The sequence below is a fragment of the Callithrix jacchus genome, chromosome 7 (genome assembly GCF_049354715.1).
Source record: "Callithrix jacchus isolate 240 chromosome 7, calJac240_pri, whole genome shotgun sequence".
Taxonomy (NCBI): domain Eukaryota; kingdom Metazoa; phylum Chordata; class Mammalia; order Primates; family Cebidae; genus Callithrix; species Callithrix jacchus.
The window spans coordinates 102,486,911-102,508,685 of NC_133508.1; the positions used below are offsets into that span (position 1 = coordinate 102,486,911).

General features: G+C 42.9%; 1 protein-coding gene across 16 annotated transcripts in view; it reads left to right on the top strand.

Moving 5' to 3' along the window:
* Window positions 1–21,775, top strand: part of DNAJC6 (DnaJ heat shock protein family (Hsp40) member C6) — a 178,458-nt gene that overhangs the window by 526 nt on the left and 156,157 nt on the right. For 8 of the 16 annotated variants that reach the window (XM_078332133.1, XM_078332138.1, XM_035251749.3 and 5 more), the window contains exon 1: window positions 16,341–16,541. The exons of 1 other annotated variant lie outside the window; for it this stretch is intronic. Coding sequence is in view for 2 of the 15 variants with exons in the window: in XM_009001409.5 (XP_008999657.3) it covers window positions 16,520–16,541 (22 nt within the window). In the remaining 13 variants the exon portion in view is untranslated. Of the gene's footprint in view, window positions 1–5,172; window positions 6,148–16,340; window positions 16,542–21,775 lie in introns of those variants that run through there. 7 more of the 16 variants (XM_035251750.3, XM_078332140.1, XM_009001412.5 and 4 more) reach the window with 3 other exon arrangements.

Consider the following 21,775-nt stretch of genomic DNA (forward strand, 5'->3'; position numbering starts at 1 on the left):
CTTCAGTCGAATGCCAGGGAGAGTGAGAGCTGCTGTGGAAGAAAGCAGCTTATTGCTGCTAAAGAGAGAGGACATCTCTCAATTTCTGCCTTCTTCCCAGTTTTCTTCTTCATTTCATATTTACAGCTTTCTGTTGTTTTTCTTCTTCTTCTTTTGTTTTTGAGACGGAATCTTGCTCTGTCACCCAAGCTGGAGTGCAGTGGCACAATCTGGGTTCACTGCAACCTCCCCCTCCCAGGATTAAGTGATTCTCATGTCTCAGCTACCCGAGTAGCCGGGACTACAGATGCTGACCACCATGGCCCGCTAAGTTTTTTTTTTTTTTTTAGTAGAGATGGGTTTTGCCATGCTGGCCAGGCTAGTCTCAAATTCCTGACCTCAGACAATCTGCCGGCCTTGGTCTCCCAAAGTGCTGGGATTACAGGTGTAAGCCACCACACTGGGCCAGCTTCCTATTCTTCTGAATTACAGAAAGAATAAAATGGGGTTTTTCCAGTTTTTTTCCTCTCTCTCTGTTTCTCTGTCTTATGTTGTTGTTTTTTGAGGCAGCGTCTTGCTCTGTCTCAAAAACTCCCCGGCTGAAGAGCAGTGCCATGATCATGGCTCCCTGTAGCCTCAACCTCCCAGGCTTAAGCAATCCTCCCAAGTAGCTGGGAACACAAAAGCATGCCACTGCCCTGGGCTAATTTTTTTGATTTTTCTTTTCTTCTTTTTTTTTTGTAGAGACAAGGGCTCACTATATTGCCCAGGCTGGTCTTGAACTCCTGGGCTCAAGCAATCCTTCCACCTTGGCCTCCCAAAGTGCTGGGATTATAGGCATGAGACAGTGCGTCTAAAATTTATTATAGAGTGTTACTTATCTCGACCACTAAGGGCTTCGCTCTGAACTGGGAGAATAATTTAGCTCTTCCCAACAGACCTGGGCCTTCATGCTACTGTAACCTCTTTGACTCCTCCATGCCTCTACCCTGAGACTTAGCAGATGGTCTTTGGCCTCACTGAGTGAGCAAGAGGGAGTGAGGAAGTTCAATGTAGTCATGAAATCATGAGCCTAGGTTGAATTGTGACTCAGCTGAATTTTAAATATTTAATTGAACTATACAAAATTGCTGATATGCAACCTAAAAAAATTTAAATGTTTTGTTTCAAGATAATTGTAGATTGATATGTAGTTGTAAGGGATAATATAGAGAGATCCCATGTGCCCTTTTACCCATTTTCTCCTAATAGAAATATTGTGCAGAATTATAATCCAATATAATAACTAATATGTTGACATTAATACAGTAAAGATACAGAATGGTTTCATCACCACAGAATCCCTTCTATAGCCACGTCCACCCTGCTCCTCCCTGACAACTACTGTTTTGTCCTCCATTTGTATGATTTTGCCATTTTCAAAATGTTATATAAATGAAAGTATGTAACCTTTTGAGATTGGCTTTTTTCACTTACTCTAATTCATTGGAGGTTCACTGAGAGTGTTACATGTGTCAGTAGTTTGTTACTTTTTATTGCTCACTAGTATTCCATGGTATGCATGTACCACAGGTTGTTTAGCCATTGACCCATTAAAAGATACCTGGGTTCTTTCCAGTTTTGGGCTGTTACCAAATAAAGCTACTGTGAACATTCTTTTTGTAGGTTTATGTGTGTTTTCATTTTTTTCTGGGATAAGTACCCAAGAGTGCAACTGCTGGACCGTATGGTAGTTATGTGTTTAGTTTTATAAGAAACTGCTAAACTCTTCCAGGGTGGCTGTACCAGTTTACCTTCCTGCCAGTGATGTAGGAGTGATTCAGTTTCTCTGCTGTATCCTGATTCTGTTAGGTGTGTAGTGATATCTCATTGTGGTTGTAATTTGTATTTCCCTAACGGCTAACAATGTTAGATTTCTTTTCATATGCTTATTTGTTATCTATATATCTGCTTCAGAGAAATATGTGTTCATATCTTTTGCACATTTTAATTTTTTTTTCTTGAGACAGAGTCTCACTATATTGCCCAGGTTGGAGCGTGAGGGCACAAGCCTGGCTCAGTGCAACCTCTACCTCCCAGGTTCAAGCAATTCTCCTGCTTCAGCCTCCGAAGTAACTGGGACTACAGGCATGCGCCACCATGCCCGGCTAACTTTGTATTTTTAGTAGAGATGGGATTCCACCATGTTGGTCAGGCTCGTCTTGACCTCCTGACTTCAGGTGATCCACCCACTTTGGCCTCCCAAAGTATTGGGATTACAGGCGTGAGCCACTGTACCCACCGGTTTGTTTGTTTTTTTAAAGCTGGGTTTTGAGAATTCTTTACATATTTTAAATACTTCTTTATTGGGTATGTGATTTCTCGTATTTTGCCCAGTTGGTAGTATGTCTTTTTCATCTTCTTTACAGGGTCTTTCACAGAGCAAAAATAATTTTGATAAGTTCTAACTTTTCAATTTTTCCTCTTATTGTGCTTTTGGTAACAAGCCAAAGAACTCTTTGTATAGCTCTAGGTAGTAGAAAATTTTCTCCTATTCCTTTCTAAAAGTTCTATAGTTTTACATTTAAGTCTGGAATCCATTTTGATTTGATTTTTGTATAAGGTATAAAGTTTGGGTCGTGGACCTTTTGTTCCCCCCGCCTCCTTTTTTTTTTGCCTATGGATATCCAATTACTCCAGCATCATCTGTTGAAAACGTATGTTTCTTCCACTGAATTGCTTTTGATCTTTTGTCAAAAATTAGTTGGACATCTTTATGTGGGTCTATTATATTTCTGGGTCTTTATTCTGTTCCATTGAGGCATGTGTCTATCCTTCTGTCAACACTGCACTGTTTTTGACACTGTACCTTTATAGAAGCCTTCAAATTTGGGTAGAGTGATTCCTTCCATTTTATTATACACACACACACACACACACACACACACACACACACTGTTTTCCCCCTTCAATCACTTGAAGGCACGTTAAATGGATCATGGGTCTTTATTCCTAAATACCTTCATGTGTATTTTCTTTTTTAATTTTTTAAATAGTTTTCAATTTAAAAAAATAGAGACAAGATTTCATTACATTGCCCGGGCTGGTTTTGAACTCCTGATCTCAAGCCACCTGCCCACCTTAGCCTCCCAAAGTGCTGGGATTACATGCCAAACCACTGTGTGGGGCCTCACTGTGTATTTTTTTGAAAAAATAGGGACATTTTCTTACATAATCACAGTGTAGTTATCTACGTCAGCACGTTTTTTATTGATAAACATTTTTTTCTAATCTGCTACCTATATTTAATTTTTTTGGTAAGATTAACTCAGTAATGTGCTTTAGAGCCTTAAAAAACAAAAACAAAAAAACTATAAAACCGGGTCCAGTCTAGAGTCAGGCATTGCATTACTGCAATGTCTCTTCGGTCACTTTTTTTTTTTTCTTTTTTTGAGACGAGTCTTGCTCCTTCTAGCAGGCTGGAGTTCAATGGCGCAATATCAGCTCACTGCAGCCTCCTCTTCCTGGTTCAAGCGATTCTCCTGCCTCAGCCTCCTGAAAGACTGGGATTACAGGTGCCTGCCACTGCGCCAGCTAATTTTTGCATTTTTTAATAGAGACGGGGTTTTGCCATGTTGACCAGGCTGGTCTCGAACTCCTGATATCAGGTGATCTGCCCCCTCGACCTTTCAAAGTGCTGGGATTACAGGCGTGAGCCACCGCGCCCAGTCCAGTCATCTTTAATCCAGAACATCTCCATAGCTTTTCTTATTTTATGACATTGATACTTTTGAAGAATACAGCACTTCTTTGCCCCTTTTAATAGTATATTCCTCATTTTGGGTTTCCCCATGATTAGCTTCATGCTGTGCAGTTTTTGGCCAGAATGCTCCATAGATGATGTGTCTTTCTCAGCATATCACATCTGCAGGCATTCGATTTTCACTGGTCTCCACTGGTGATTTTTTTTTTTTTTTTTTTTACAGTCTGACTCTGTCACCCAGGCTGGAGTGCAGTGGCGCCATCCCGGCTCACTGCAGCCTCTACCTCGCTGGGCATAGGTGATCCTCCCACCTCAGTCTCCTGCGTAGCTGGAACTACAGGGATGTGCCACTTCACCTGGACAATTTATATATATATACACACACATACATACACCTTTTCGGTAGAAACGGGGTTTCGCTTTGTTACGCAGGCAGGCTCAAGCGATCCCACCTCCTCGGCCTCCCAAAGTTCTGGGATTATAGGCGTGAGCCACCGTGCCCGGTCTCCACTGGTGTTTTTAATTTTGGTCACCTAAAGAAGCTTTTGTCTGATATTGTTTGGGCCTACAAAAATGGCAATTTCATACTTTGCTCTAACTTAAAACCTTTATTGAGGGTTTACATACCTAATCTGTATTCTCTGATGCTCAGTTTCCCCATCTGTTGAGCTTGGAGGCCGTTTCTTCCCCACGAGTTTTGCTGGAGAGTTAAACAAGATGATGTATGTAAAATCCGGCATATAAAAAGCATTCTATGAATATTAGCTATTATTATTGCAGCCAGGCCATGTTCAAGGGCGTTGGTTTTAATCTTACTCTCAGTTTCTCCCAGTTCCAAGCAAAATCTCCACAGAGACCAGTGATGGCATGGGGATGGGGTGGGAGAGCCTCAGTGCTGACATTTCAATTTCCTCATCTTGAAAACGGGAAACGCCTCCCACACTATGGGGTTGCAATGAGGTTTTATGACATGTGAGTAAAAGTGGCTGGACATAAAACAGGTTCTCAAAAAAATCATGGGTGATTCGCAATCTGTTGTATTAGGAAAACAGGAATATCTGTCAGTATTAAAACCACTTTCTAACATGATGTTGTTTCATTCTGAGGCGGTAGCACTGTGTGAGCAAACACCGTCAGAGCCCAGGGCTCTGGAATTTCTTTAGCGCTGTGTGATTCTGGGTAGATACCTTACCCTCTCGGAGCGTGGAGTGTATGGTTTGTAATAGGGAGATCCAGTGGGTGCGCGGCCCCCCGGGACTCCTGTGTTAATTAAGGCTGCCAACGGTGCCTCCCGAGTGAGGGGCACGGGCTAGCGCTCACCCGCACGCCCCGGGCGCCAGGCGCCGCCGAGTGGGCCGGGCCGGGCTGCCTCCCCAGTCGGCGCCAGCCACGGCCCCCGCCTCGAGCTCCGCCCCCGGCGCGCGTCTCCCGGCGGCGGCCCTGCACCTGGCAGACGCGCGGCGGCGGCGGCGAGCGGTGGCGCTCGGCTCGGGCGACGGCGGCGGGGGAGGGCGCGGGGCACCGATGGGCGCCACTGAGAAGGGAGGCCAAAAGAGCCGGAAGCTGTTTTCTTCGCGACGGCCGTGGAAGGCGACCCGGAGGCTGTGGAGGCCGCGATCGGCTCGCCAGGCGGCGCAGGGTGAGTGTGGGCGCGGCCAGCTGGGACCTGTTACCCGCAGGCTGGGGCGCCGCGGCGGCCGCGCGGCTCTCGGTGGTCTCTCCGGTCGCGTTCCCGGGCCCGGGAGCCTGGATGACTGGGCGACCCCCGACTCGACCCTCGGCCGCGGGCACGGGGACCGCTGGGGAAGCGCAGGGGCTGGTCTCGGCAGTCTCCTTTCCCCCAGCCCCTGCTCGTTGCTTTGGCTCTGGACACAGAGAAGCCGGGGTGGCGAGGCCACACAGCCTTACTCAGGTTTGCATGCCCCCGGCCCCGAGCCCCTGGCCTGGCGCCTGCAGTGCAGTCAGTGCCCGTTGGGGGAGTGAATCCGACCCCGAGGCTCCCTGTCCCCGCCTCCTTTCTACCTGCCTGCGGCGATCTCCGAAGCTCTCGGGACGATAAACTATTTTTCAGCACACTCCGTCCTGTCCTCGCCAGGGCCTTAACTCACAGCCAATCACTGACTCCATTCATTCATTCCACAATTTGTCTCGACCGGCTCGTGGAACTACTAGAGAGGAAGACAGACATTACACACGCAAAACAGAGAAAGCCCGGTACACATTGCTATGGGTGGTTGGACGGAATCAAATAGACCGCTGCGAGAGGAAAAACAGCAGGGGGCCCGAGCTTCCGTGGCAGGCAGACTGGGGAGGCCTCTCCCAGGCATTGCAAGTCAGCGGAGACCTGACTAGGAGTTACTCCAGCGTGGAGCCGAGTAATAGATAGCAAGTGGAAAGGCTCCCAGAGTGCCTGAGCTGAGCAAGGGGTAAGTGAGGGATGCAGGGCCGGGATCGAGGTCCGGGCAGAATATGAGGATTTTATTCTACGTGAGCTGGGAAAACACTGAAGTGTGCTAAGCAGGAGTGTGACATGATCTGCTGGCTCACGGCTTTTTTCTGACTGCAATGTCCATGTCCGCATCTCAGCCTGCCCGATTCCTACCCACCTGCCAAGACTAGCACAAATGTAGTCTCCTGCCTAAAATCTTCTCTGGGGTTTCTGCAACCTGTAACCCCTCCTTTAGCATTTCGTCACCTGTAGAGCGGTTGCCACTGTTCATCTGTAGGATTCCACATTCTCATCCATTTCATCTTTGCATTCCCCACTGGGCTTAGTGGAGGGCTTTGTACTGTGTAGATACTGCTTATGAATGTGTCTTGTCTTGTCCTTTTTGTCTGTTCCCATCATTTGAGGATCCTTCTTCTGGGGGGTTGACATGCCTTATTTCTAAAATGGCCGACCGGATGCAGGGCAGAGACAGATTGCACCAGGACCCTGCCATCGATGTAGTCTCCCTCACCCACCCTGGGTGTTTTGAGGATGAAATTAATTAATGAATTAAACGAGTTAGTAGTTATAAAGTGTTAGCACGTAGTAAGCATTATAAAAATAAATTTGAAAATGACCAGCAATAATTATCTTTGAAATACTTATTTATTGCATTAGAAACAAGCTTTTCTATTGGTGGTAGTTAGGAAGACTCTGCAGCTTGTCCTTGTCATCTTGCTGGCTTCCAAGTATGTGTTTCCACTTTTTTTAAGTCAGTGCACCAATTCAATTCCTACCTCATCAAGAACTATTGCTGAGGCAGGGCACAGTGGCTCATGCCTATAATCCCAGCACTTTGGGAGGCTGAGGCGGGCAGATCACTTAAGGTCAGGAGTTGGAGACCAGCCTGGTCAATACGGTGAAACCCCATCTTTACTAAAAAAAACAAAAATTAACTGGGTGTGGTGGCATAGGGTACACCTGTAGTCTGAGCTACTCAGGAGGCTGAGGCAGGAGAATCGCTTGAACCCAGGAGGAAGAGGCTGCAGTGAGTCTGGAATGCACCACTGCACTCTAGCAGGGGCCACAGAGTGAGATTCTGTCTCAAACAAACAAACAAACAGAACTATTGCTGAAACCTAATAGGGCTGAATGCTGACCACTTCTTTTCATGAGCTTGAATGCGATTGATGATTGCAACAAGTATTCCTTGAGTGATAATTACATGTATAGTGTTATTCCAGATGTTGTGTGAATGCTTACAAAAAAGGAATAAATGAATATTGCCAATGTAGTAACTTGGGTTAGAATAAGTGTTCTAGTTTTATAATTTTTATTTTAATTTTAAAATCTTTAATTTAATTTAAAGTTCAGGGATACATGCGCAGGATGTTCAGAAGTAAAGGTGTGCCATGGTGGTTTGCTGCACCTCTCAAACCAGCACTTAGTTATTAATTAGCTATTTTTACTGATACTCTCTCTCCCCTGCCCTCACCACCACGGGCCCCAATGTGTGCTGTTCCCTTCCCTGTGTCCATGTGTTCTCATTGTTCAGCTTGGACTTATAAGTGAGAACAAGTAGTGTTTGGTTTTCTGTTCCTGAATTAGTTTTATAATTTTAAAACCAGATCTGTAGTGCATTTACAACCATTGCTGCTTCTCTGTGTCTGATCTAGAGTTTACTCACAGCTTCCCAGAGCTCATCACCATCTCACACCTCTTTTTTCTTAGATAGGATCTTGGCTCCTCACTACCTTCCTGTGCTATTTATCGTCCCCTTCCCCCCCGTAAATCTTGGGGATAAAGCCATTATAATATCTAATGTTACATGATATTTTACCTCTTTTTTTTTTTTTTGAAATGGAGTCTTGCTCTATAGCCCAGGCTGGAGTGCAGTGGTGCAATCTTGGCTCACTGCAACCTCTGCTTCCCAGGTCTCAGTTCAAGCAATTCTCCTACCTCAGTCTCCCAAGTAGCTGGGAATACAGGCACAAGCCACCATGCCCAGATAATTTTTATATTTTTTAGTAGAGAGGGGGTTTCACTGTGTTGACCAGTCTGGTCTTGAACTCCTGACCTTGTGATCTGCCTGCCTTGGCCTCCCAATACGCTGGGATTACAGGCATGAGCCACCATGCCTGGCCTTGATACTTTACCTCTTATAGAATAGTTCAACTACAGGATTTTGTTTAGATCTTGACAACACCCCTGGAAGAGGGGGCAGATGTTATTTACTTCCTTTTTTTTTTTTTTTGAGACAGAATCTTGCTCTGTTGTCAGGCTGGTGTGTAGTGCTGCAATCTCAGCTTACTGCAATCTCTGCCTCTCAGGTTAAAGCAATTCTCCTGCCTCAGCCTCCCAAGTAACTGAAACTGCAGGCACACGCCACCACACCTGGCTAGTTTTTGGTATTCTTAGTAGAGATGAGGTTTCACCATGTTGGGCAAGATGGTCTCGATCTCTTTACCTCATGATTTGTCAGCCTTGGCCTCTCAAAGTGTTGGGATTATAGGCGTGAGCCACCGTGCCTGGCCTCCCCCATTTTATACATAAGAGAAGGTGAAGCAAGAGACAATAAGTGATACGCTGGAAGTCATGTGACTCGTGAGTGGCAGACTCAGGCCTGCCTACCTCCTTTCTGTGACATCTCCCACCACACATGAGAAAAACATGTTTCAATAGCTGTACTCATGGAAGGGAGAAGTAGTGAATAAATATTATGCAGTAAAAGAAATCTATACTCAATTTTATTTGATTTTTAAAAGTTAACCTGAATTTCTTATGGTGATGTCAACATCACTTTGGGCATCTAGAATCATATGCTTTGATGTCAGACAGGCTATGATTTGCATCTGCCACTAATAAATGGCATATTAATAGGCTGTGTGATATTAGACAAGGTCCTTAGTCTTTCAAAAACAGAGGTATATATTGTCTGAAAAATGGGGATGACAATTCCTATGTCATGTTACTGTGATGATTAAATATGTTTCTGGTACATAGAGGTTCACAAAGGACTGATTATTTATATTAATAGGTTTAATATTATATATTAATATTAATAAAACAAAACCTAATATTAATATGGTTGAAAATCTATTCTTAGAAAATAGTCTAGAAAACCTAGAAAAGTCTAGAAATTATTAGAAAACCATATTAATATGGCTAAAATTGTAGGCTACTATTAGTATACTATTGTTAGTATAGACTAATAATCATCTAGATTTTCATAATAGTCTAGACTACTATTAGTCTAGATTTTCAACTATATGATCACATTCAAAATATGGTTAAAAGTTCAGTGCCCTCTGGGAAGCAACCACAACTAAGGCTTCTTTGGGGTGTTAACCCTTCTGGGTCAACCAGAAGGTCTTCTGCAGCAGCATCCTTCTTTCTGCCACTTTCTTCTTTTTCATCAGGAGGCTGCAGGGGAGAAGGAACATCTAGGGACTCCTGGCATCTTTTCATCCTAACACTGTGTCCTGAACATAGCAGACATTCAAAAAATGTCTGGAATGATAGACTCCTTCATGTATGTTTCCAAAGAGAATGACTCTGAAATTTACACTCTGAACATTTGTCACTATAAGTATAGCATAAATACCTAAAAGGGCAATTACTGCATCAAAGTATACATATAAATATTTGATTTTGAGAGACATTGCCAAGTTGACCTTTGTATATTTGTGCTAATTCAGTTCATGCTAATATAACTGATTCCTTACTGAATATGATCAGACTTCCAAATGCTTGCTAATTTGATGGGTGGGAAATGGTATTCCACGTTGTTTTATATTGAATTTTCTTGACAAATAATGAAGCCTAGTATCTTTTCACATGAACATTGGCCATTCTTGTGTGAAGCTTTGTGAAAGGCCTACTGATGTCTTTCTCATTTCTTTAACTTGGTGGATTTTTTGTTTTCTTCTCCACTTTAGAAATTCTTTAAATATTCTGGATATGAATTGTTTGTTGGTTTAATGTCTAAACAGCTTTTAAAAACATACTTAATCATGCCAGGATTTCTAAATGGGAATATGAATAAGCTGTGCTGAGTTGAAATTAACCCTCTAAATGCTTCCATTCTTTCCAGAGAACCATATTTTACTCAAATAGCAAAGTTTGTAGGTTACAGAAAAGGGAGCAAATGACAAAAGCATTTTATGAGCAGTAGATTTCTCTAGCCCTTGAAATTATGGTAGATAACTGGCCTTGAGTTCCTCCCATCAGAAATTCCCGCCTCTAAACCCTTTCCTGAGCTGTGGTATTCTCTGGGAAGACACAGGTTGCAACTAGAGTCAGTCTCCATCAGTAGATAGTATTTTTCAGAACAAGTTACTTGGAGGAGAGGACAGAATTTCTGTCACATTGATCAGTGTTTTTTTCTCTCACTGCCATTGTCTAGCCATATGTCCCTAAAAGCATGCCACATTGGATGGAGGTAATGATCCCTACTTAGCCTGTTCCTAAGGATATTAGAGAGATCAAATGAGATCATAAAAATGAAAGGGTTGTGTAAATATAAGGTTTGTTAGCCAGACTCTGAGAAGTAATCAGCACTTTGTCAGAGTGGGAAAACCTCAGTGACCCACAATCTTGGCATCTGTGGCTCTGGCCCTTCTACCACCTGTTCTGTATACAGGTGCATGACTGTAGAGAGCTGTGGTTCTCCAAGCATTATCTCCAGACCAGCAGCATCAACATCACTCAGGACCTTGTTAGAAATGCAAATTCTAGCCACCCCCCCCACACCACCCTCCCCCTTCTGCCCCACGTCTCAGAGCTACCAAAGCAGAAACTGAGGGGTGGGAGTATGGGGAGGGATTGGAGGCTGGAAATCTGTTTTAATAAACTCTGCAGTAATTCTGACACATGCTAAAGGTTGAGAACCACTGACCTAGTAGGATAAGCAAGGGTTTTACAGCCAGCAAATGTGGTTTTATATCTCAACTCTGCTACTCACCAACTTAGGATGTGTAAATTACTAGGCCATTTTGGGTTTCCAAACTTTCACCAATAAAAGGAAGACCGAGTGTAGTGTTGCAGATGCAGCTATTCTCCTTTCTTTACCACTTCCCTCACAGGACTGTGTGAGAAATGAATGACATGGTGATTCTGGACTCTGCTGTGTTTAGCTATGTGTCTCCTTTGTCAAGTCTTCTTGCCTCTCTGCCTCATTTTTGTCATCTAACAAAACAGGAATGGCAAGAGTTAACATTATGTGCATTGCTTTCATCACACTGTGTGCCAGCTACCATCTTAAAGAGTGATTTTGGCCAGGTGTGGTGGTTCACGCCTGTAATCCCAGCACTTTGGGAGGCCAAGGCGGAAGGATCACCTGAGGTCAGGAGTTGGAGACCAGCCTGGCCAACATGGCGAAACCCCGTCTTTACTAAAAATACAAAAAATTAGCTCTGTGGTGGTGTGCACCTGTAATCCCAGTTACTTCGGAGGCTGAGGCAGGAGAATCGCTTGAACCAGGGAGGTGGAGGTTGCAGTGAGCCGAGATCGTACCATTGCACTCCAGCCTGGGTGACAAGAAGCAAGACTCTGTCTCAAAAAAAAAAAAAAGTGTTTGATTTTATTTATTCTTACAATAACTCTGTTACAACTTTCATTTTACACATAAGAAAAACTGAAGCAGAGAGAGGTTAAGTAATATTTCCAAAGTTATACAACCAGTGCGCTGGGATTCAAACCCAGGCGTTCTGCAGTGAGTCCTTGCATTAAAGACAATGCTTGCCAAATAATAAGTTCTCAAAAAATGGATGATGATCATGATGACAAGAAAATAGCCTGGCATGTAGTAGGTGCTCCGTGTAAGCCACACTGCCCTCTTCTGTGATTAGCTCTACTCCTAAATATCTGTCCACTCCCTGCAGTAAGCACATTTTCTTTTTCCATCTCGCCTCTTTTCTGGCCGTTTGGGTGCTCTGAGCAAGCCAGACAGAGGCTTGTCTGGATGCAGGAAGATGGAGTGTGGTGTTGCAGGTGAAGCCACTCTTTTGGAATGAATGATTAAGCTAGCAGAAGCTCTAGACAAGCCATTGAAAGATACTCGATCTGCCTAATTTGGGACATATGTTCTGAGTCTCTGCTTACCTATCTAATCAAGAATTAAAATGCCTCAAAAGTTCCAAGGGAATGTAAAAGCTTTTTTTCCGGTTTGTTTGTCTTTGCTGGTGCCCAGTTTTTCCTCAGAGTAAAATTTCGCAGCTGGGAAAGTTTAACTCACAGTATGACAGCAGTGTTCTTTTCCCTTTCATTTTTGTTTTGCTAGGACAATAAAAAGCCTTATTCCCTTTCAATTCAGGGTTTCACTTGTTGCTCTTGAAAATTCTCTTCAGTTTAGCTCTCAAGATGGCCTCGCTTGCTGAGCATGAGTCACTGGTTTAGTGACTCAGAGTGGCATCTAACAAGACAAGGATGTGCAGGGTTGTCACAGGACTTATTGGCCAGTGGAGCCTGCCTGAAGCTTTTCCTAAACCCAGCTTTTGAGATGGTGCATCTGTCCATTTGCGGCTGTTTATAATCATCCTCGATACCAATTTATCTGAAGCTTGGGGTCAGACAGAGACATTGCCTTGTTGAGGAAAGTTCTAGACTCCATCCTTGTCCCTTAACTGGGTGTGGCCTCAAGGTTTACTGTGTGGCAGGATAAGACTTCTGAGAGTTTACCCGGCTCTGCTTGGAATGGCAACAGAATCAGGATGCCTGTGGCTTCTGGAAAAATTGTGTCAGGAGGGAAAGTAAAGGCTCTTTTTATTTAATGAGGCCTTAAAACCTCTTTCAACTTAAGAAGAAGAAAGATCAATTAAAGTTGGATAGAGAAACGGACACATGTGATAAGGCAAATATACCAAAATGTACTTGGATATGGGACTTGCTGTACAATTCCTTCAACTTTTTGGCAAGTTTGAAACTTTTCAAAATGCAATGTTGGGTGCAATGTTGGGTACAATGCAGATACCCCTAGAAATGACTAAACTGTTTTGAAAGCATGATTACTTCTTTTTGTAATATAAATGGATTACTTCTTTTTGTACATATATAAATGGCTGTCTTCCTTCTCTTCTTTTCCCACTTCTTTTCTACTCCCAGCATTGGCCTTTTTTTTTTTTTTTTTTTTGGTCTTGGGAGCCTGCTTGTTTAAAAAGGGCCTGGAATAGTTAGAAAGAATGAATAAAACCTAGTATTTGATAACATGACAAGGTGACTAGAGTCAATAATAATTTAATGGTACATGTTAAAATAATTAAAAGAGTATAATTGGATTGTTTGTAACACAAAGGATAAATGCTTGAGGGGATGGAGACCTCATATTCCATGATGTGATTATTACACGTTGCATGCCTGTATCAAAATTTCTCATGTGATATTTTCCATGATTTTTGATGCCTGTATCAAAATACCTCATAAATATATACACCTAGTACGTACTCACACAAACCAAAAACAAAAAACATTTTTAAAAGGGCCTGGAGTGAGGCTGGTTGGTGATTGGCTATTCCTTTATGCCAAGGACTTTATATTCTTCTTCATATATAATTCTCACAATAATCCTACAAACTAGTTATTACTTTCCATATTTTATGAGGAAACTGAAGCTTAGGGGAGTAAACTTGATCCAATTACAAGGTAGTACTATCCATCTTACAGCATTTATGGAACCATTACTTGATGTGTTGGGCTTTATGCTGTGCACCTTAAACATATGAACTTGTTTGAGCCTCGCCCAGCTGTGGGAGGTGGGTACTATTATTACCTCCATCCTATAGATCAGGAAATGGAAACGTAAGAGAGGTGCAACAGCTTGTCCCAGCTTATATTCTAGGGGCGGGTACATGACAGGGCACATATTTGAATCCATTCTCTTCTGCTTTATTTATTTTTTGAGACAGGGTCTTGGTCTGTCACCCAGGGTCTTTATTGCTCTATTGCCCATGGCTCACTATAGCCTTGACCTCCCAGACTCAAGCATCCTTCCATCTCAGCCTCCTAAGTAGTTGGACCACAGGCTCATCCCACTATGCCAGCTAATTAAAATTTTTTTTGTATGTGTGTAGAGACAGGCTCTCACTATGTTGACCAGGCTGGTATTGAACTCCTGGCCTCAAGTGATCTTACTGCCTTGGCCTCCTAATGTGCTGGGATTGCAGGCGTCAGCCACCTCTCCCAGTCCTTTTCTGCTTTAGAGCTCATGTCCTACTATTCAAACCTAGGCCTTGGCATTTCTTTGCCTACTTTGGTAAATTGGCTTATCTAGTGGAAGCCTCTTGACTTGAGACCACAGGCTCCCGAGGACAGCACTGTCATTCTTGGTGTTCACAGCAGTGACTGGCACCATGAATATTATTGAATAAAAGAGTGCATGTATGGAGGCTTCTCACCGCCTACTCCCTCACCTTCTCAGCCTCCCAAAGTGCTCCTCTTGGGCATATTTTGGCTATCCTGGACTTATTCCTTGGAGATAAAGATGCCGGTTTCTCTGATGTGGTTTAGCCAGTGGCTCATTTGGTGGCCGGTAAGGAGTTGTAATGAAGGATTTTTCCTATTGGTCTTAATTTGTAATGAAGGCAGATTTTCCCTATTGGTCTTAAGTCGTCAAATACAACAGATATTATCCACTGCCAAGGAAAGATGGGAACTGAAAACAAATAACACTTCCCAAAGCTTTCAGGGAGTCTTCCAGTTGTGGCAACGAGAAGTCAGCTCAAGGCCCCCTAGTAGCCATGAAAGCTCTCACATTATAGTTACATTTCACTCTTGGGCTGCAGTAATGAACAGGTGAACACTGGCAATTAGTCCTTTTAAATGTGCCCAAGCAGTTGGTAATTATACCCTACATTTATTTAGTGTTTTGTTTACAAAATTCTGTTCTCCCTTTTGATCTTCTGAACAGCCCAGTACATATAGTAGGGCAGCTATGATTATTCCCACTTTAGAGATGAGAAAACTGATGCCAGAGAGGTTATGTCATTTGCCCTATACTACTCAGTTAATAAATGTTAGAGATGGTAGACAGTCTTCAACCCTCTTCACACCTAGTCCAGCAAAGTTTTAATGTCAGTACTGCATTTAAGTCAGTAATTTCTGAGGATGAGAGTAACAGGAAGATATATTCCTTTCTGTTGCTCTTCTCCCAATTTAGTTAGGTCTTGTATTTGAGCCAGTTAGTCTTTCTGGATACCAGTTTACCAATCCATATAATGGGGAATAAACAACATCCATCAGTGAGTATGTATGAAGCAGAGGAGATTGGGAGGGCTCAGAACTTAAAAAACGATTTCTGAGTGAAGCTGTTTGGTAGACTGTGATGACTCTTACCCAGTGTCCATAAAACAGATTAAATGGCACCTCCCTAGGCCACCCTACCTAAAATAGCACCCCTATTACCTCATTACCATGTTTCATTTCTCTTCACAGCATTTATTGCCATTTATTATATGTCTGTATTACCTATCTGAATCCTCCCACCAGAGTGCAATAGCCAAGAAGGCAGGGACCTGAAATCCTAACAGATGGAATAATGCCTGGCCCAGAAAAACACGTGTTGAATAAATGTTTGAAGGAATGAATAAATGAACCTGAGTGGAATGATTCAAAGTAAGTTTGAATTGAGACTGAAAGATTTACTTGAGTCCTCCTTGCTCTCTAACAGAGGGGTCTTATGGTTCGGCATCCTCGTACCTATTCCTCATCTGCCACTCAGTGGCTTGCAACCAGTCATTAAAGCCTCCTGGAGTATCAGCTTAGGCCTGGGTGAAATTGGTTCAATAACCTGTGTCCATGCAGCAGACACAGGCCATTATGTTGCCCTGTATGCCTCTGTACTGTAACAGCCTGTGAGCAGCTTGAGGACTGAGGGCTGCACTGTTGTATCCCCAGTACTTAGCATACAGCCTCACAGAGAGATAAAATCTCACAGAGAGATAAAATAAATGTTTGTTGAATGAATGAATGAAAGTACAGGGCTCTTAATCCTCTTCCAAAGCTGAGTTACCATTTGAAAATAAACCTGGTGCATGGCACAGACATTCCCCTTTCAATTCAGCAATGAGGAGGCGCTAAACAGTTGGTTCCCCATCCTGAGGGAAGGAAGGAAAGGCAAGCCTCGGCTCCAGATCCGGTTCCATGCCATGTTTTGGAATTTGTGTTTACGTCTGCCTTCATCCCCATCCTTTCCGCTCCAGCATAAGCAAAATTATAACCCCGCACACTGACTTGCATGCAATTATCATAGCCCGAGTGCTCCTCCCTTGAGAGACTTCGCCCCCGAGACCGCTGACTGTGAATGACAAATCAAAAGTCAGGGTTGCAGAATCAGCCGGACTTTCCTGCTCATTTGCAGCAGAGGGAGGAAGCAGAGAATGAAAGATTCTGAAAATAAAGGTAAGGGTTGGACTGCAGAAAGATGGCTAAGAGAGGGCTAAAGGCTAAAAGATGCTAGGGATGCGATGTCACGCCACAGACGTATTTAGTTTGTAATAATGGCTAGCTTAAAATTACCATGCCTATATTAACATTCTAGTTATATAATAAATATGATGACTTTAAAAAATGACTAGCTTCTAGTTTCCAAATATTGTGTCATTCAGTTTTCCATTTTTGTAGTCCTAAATATAACTGTTTTTGCCTTCTTCATTTAATCTTGGCTGAGTAACACAGCTTTCACAGATTTCCTTAGAATAGCTCCCAGATTTTTGATAATTTTATTTTCGGGGGGGGGTGCTCACAATAGTTAATAATGAATATATAGGTTTTCAATGCATTATTAGAATTGGAATATCTGAATACTTGGGACTTAAAACAGTTCGGGTTCTCAAGGCAAACGCTGACGGAGAATCCTTTAATGAACATTAATCTTTCCAGGAGCGCTTCATGGGGAGCCGTCGCTGACCTTCAAAACTGTTTATCTTGCAGAGAAATGTTGGGATGTAAAGTACCCTACTTCGTCAGCCTCCACTCCTTACCCCCCTCACCTCCCAACACTCTATAAATTCTGCTGGGGGGGGATGGAGGAAAGAGAGAAACGGATTTAAATGAAAAGTTAGAAAAGGAAAGGGCTCACCGAAAACGAGCCAACCACATTTTAAGTTCAACAACAAGCATTCTGGAGGATTCTGGGATTTTAAATTCTGAGGCTCCTTAAATGTTCTGCCGCAGTTGGGGGAGGAGCGACGGACCCCTAGGTCTCCTGAGGCTACACGTGTTCCCCGATCCTGTTTCCGGGGGGGGAGTCCTTCCTTCCTACTGCGCTGGTCTTGCTTCTGGTCCGCTTGCCCGGGAAGGGCGCAGAGGGGCCACGCGCTTGGGGGAGACTCGGGCGGAGGACGCTGTCTCCGCGCGGCGGTGCCGGGCTCCTGTTTCCGGAGCGCTAATTTTAGGGTTCGCCGGCCCTCCTTTCATTCCACCGCTTTCCCTGCTAGCCGCTGCGTAGCAGTCTGCGCTTCGAGTGCGCAGTGTTTTAAGGAGGCCGCGGCGCTTCCCCTTGGGTTCGGGGGCTTAGGTGCGCGGGTGGAGGTTGGCACGCAGCCCCGGGGGCAGGTTTCGCGCGGCGACCCTCCCCCAGCCGGAGCTAAGTTCTTTGGGTGATCGGTGCAACAATGCAGGCCCCAAACCTTCCTGCGGGCAACGCCGCGGGGCTTGGCCTTCTCCAGACCTCCGGAGTCTGCCACCCTCTCAGACTTGTTAAAGGATTCCCACCTGGTGATGGGCAGTGATGTACACATATTCAACATTAGAAAAACAAGGAAAAAAACCCCACTCACAACCTGATGGGAATGAATGGTATTTTAATATATGAAACTGTAATGAAGGCTGTTAAACAATTCCACTTTTTATAATTGAGGCTTTCAAAAGGGCCAGGTAGCTGGTGGTGTTTGTATTAACATCTCATAGGCTCTGGATCATTCACATCCATGTATTGATCTGTGTGGTTTTGACGTTTAAATTTTAATGAAGCAGCCTTAGTGGGGAAGAAAATAGCTATGCATGGGCCTAGTAAGTGGGAAGAGGACCTGTTCACTCCTGTTTCTAAGCCAGCATCTTACGGGCAGGTGTTACCTGTGTGTGAAATCAAAGTATTTTAAAATTAACTCTAAGAAGAATGTTGGTTTTTCCTGTGTTGTTTTCAGTGGTTGCAGAAAGGGTTTCTGGAGAGAGAAAAAAAATTCCTTATTTGCCAAGTCATGCTAGGCCATGGACATGAGTTAGAAAAAAACTTAAAGCTGCCTGAATTGGAGGCTCAGGTTAAGGTTAATACTCAACATTGTTTGAAATGGAAACACTTCTGGTTTCTCAGTGTATCAGTGTGTTTTAAGCTCAGATCCCCAGCCTTTTTCTTAAAGGAGAGTTAGTATTTAGAATTGTTTTTCTTTTCTTTTTTCTTTCTTTGTTTATTTTTTTGAGACGGAGTCTTGCTCTGTCGCCCAGGCTGGAGTGCAGTGGAGTGATCTCAGCTCACTGCAACCTCCGTCTCCCAGGTTCAAGCGAGTCTCCTGCCTCAGCCTCCCCAGTAGCTGAGATTACAGGCACCTGCCACCACACCCAGCTAATGTTTGTATTTTTAGTAGAGATGGGTTTCATCATGTTGGCCAAGCGGGTCCCGAACTTCTGACCTCATGTGATCCACTCACCTCAGCCTCCCAAAGTGCTGTAATTACAGGCGTGAGCCACTGTGCCTGGCTGGAATTTAGAATTTTTGTTTTACTTTGTATTGTAAAGAGCTTTGGGTCGGGAGTCAAGATTGGTAGATTTTGGCTTGTTCAGTGGTAACTCTTTAGTGAGCTTGGTAGGACAGGACTCTATTTCTTTGGGTCTCAGTTTCTTTATCTCTAAAATGGAGAGCTATTAGACTAGATTCCTGTTTTTCAGATTGTGGGTGGTGGGAAAGCAATTTGGTGAGTCTTAGGTTACATTTTAGGTCGATGAGATAGAAACTGTCAGAAATCATTGCACATAGCAGGGGTAACAACTGTTTCCTGAAACTTCTGTTTTAGATATTTATTTTTATGCATGTGTGTATAGGCTGTATTCTGACATCGCATCTGTTTTTTTTTTCCCCTGTGAGTTTTGGTCAAAGAAGTGTGAGGAACACTGAAGTAAATCATAGCTCCTTAATGGTTTTCAAGGAGTTTGTGAAATGCAGTTATATATATATATATACATACACATATATTTATATAAATATATAAATGTGTGTGTAGAGAGAGAGAGGGAGAGAAAGTCAGTAGTTTTCTTCAGATTTTTAAAGGGTTCTAAGACTCCAAATACATTATGAATTACTTTATTTCCAAGGTCCCCCAGCTCTTTTCCAAGCCTGTTTCTTTTTTCTTTTTTAAAGATGGGGTTTCGCCATATTGGTCAGGCTGGTCTCGAACTCCTGACCTCAGGTGATTCACCCACCTCAGCCTCCCAAAGTGCTGGGATTACAGGCGTAAGTCACTGCGCCTGGCTCCAAGCCTATTTCTTTGAGAGCAAAGTATCCCTTTAGGGCTGCTGGGAGATGAGTATGTGTTGACAGACACCAGATAAATGTATGGTGTGAGGTGGGGTGTGTGTGTGTGTGTGTGTGTGTGTGTGTAGGTGTGACCATAGCAGCCAGTGAGAACCATTCCTGGGTCCCAGAGTTCCAGATGGTGTCCTGAATACAAGACATAAAAGCACTAAAAATCAGAGTCTGTGTTGAAAAGGACCACAGAAAAACTATTAAAATATTATGAATTGTTTGGAAGTCAATTCTTCTTGTAAAGACTGAAAAAGAGAATCAGGTAAAATTTTAAGAGGTTGTCGGGGGCAAAGAAAGCACCAGGATGTTGGAAGTTCAGAAAGTGAATTTTTATAAGCTACCATCACGTGACTGTTTCAGTAAATGTTTACTTGTGGCTTAAGAACTGCCTGCCTGCCTGCCTTTTCCATCTTTTTAGTTCATCTTAGGACAATTCAGTGAAGATTTTAAATACAAAAGACATTGTGTAACATTGATTCATCATATCTCAAAATGTTTTGCAAGCCAGAAAAAAGAAATTTAGTATAAGGCAACTAAAAAGAAAATAGTTGAGTAAGTTAATAAGTAGATATTGGCAAACAGGACAGCTAATTACAATAATAACAATCATAGCTCCTATTTAATGAACAACTATTATGTGAAAAGCTCCTTGGAGGTGCTTTGCATATTGTCACAACACTATAAGGTAGGTGGTATTTTATTTTGAAGAAATGGATTAAGAATTTTGTACAGGGATACAAAAGCTAGTTACTAGCAGAGCCAGGATTCAAAACCAGATCTTTTTTTAATCTCCAAAACCATTCACATGCTAGGTAGGTACTTGAAAATAAATAGCCCCGTATTCTGTAAAATTACAGTTTTTAATAAAATTGTCAACATTTTTAGAATTACCTCTTAATAAAAAGGGAAATGTGAACCTTAGAAATGATGGCTTTTGACTAAATTTTTAGGTTGTTTTTATTTGGAAAACAGATATTTTAACTCTTCAAATTCAGCTCCAAATTTTCTTTTTATTAAGTTCTTTGAGTATGTTATGCAGCAAGGTCTTAGAAGCAGAGGTGCAAAAAAATAAAAATGAAGACTGAAAATTTGTGTGATCTTGCTTTTTGTCTATAAGATGTCAAAGAAAATAGTTCTCATTCCAATTTTTCTGTTATTTTTCTAGATTTTATTTAAAAATGGCAAACATGGCATTTGTTTAGCAAACATGGCATTTGTTTAGCAAACAGTTACACATAACATTTTAATGTGGTAAAACTAGGATTTTAAAGTTGTCATTGCTAGGCGCAGTGGTTCACGCCTGTAATCCTAGCACTTTGGGAGGCTGAGGTGGGCAAATCACTTGATGTCAGGAGTTCAAGACCAGACTGGCCAACATGGCGAAACTCCCTCTCTACTAAAAATTCAAAAATGAGCAGGGTGTGGTGACAGGTGCCTGTAATCCCAGCTACTTGGGAGGCTGAGGCAGGAGAATCGCGTGAACCTGGGAGGCAGAGGTTGCAGTGAGTTGAGATAGCTAGACTGCACACTAGCCTAGGTGACAGAGCAAGACCCTGTTTTTTTTTTTTTTTCCCAAGTTGTCTATGCCAGTGGTTCCTGAGACAACTTTTCACTGGAAGTTATTATAAAATCTGATTGGGAGTTTGAGCAGGGTCAGATTCAGACTTTTAGGCTCTAAATGTTAAAAAATAGTGTGGTGTTTTTCCTCTAATCTGTAATTTAATATAAGTGTAAAGAAATTTTTTAAAAATTGTGATTTTTCTTAAACATCATGACTACTTTGATACTTTAAATCTCTGAAGGATTTTTGTCACTGCTGCTTGTAACTGGGTGAGTTGGTGAAATGATACTGTAGCTGAGTGATCTGTAAATGAATGAGTGACTTCTTAGACCTTCAGGGGTAGCATGTGGTTAAGCTAGGATTAGAGACTGGTCTGTGCCAGTGGTAATCAGTGGGTATGGTATTGCTTTTTGGGGGACACACTGGAAATTTTCAAGTGTGTTTTTTGATGGTCACATGATTGAGGGGTGCTAGTAGCATTCATCGACAGAAACTAGAAATGCTAGTGACCTCTGGTGTTTTGGACTGTTCCATTCAATGATGAATTAGCCCGCG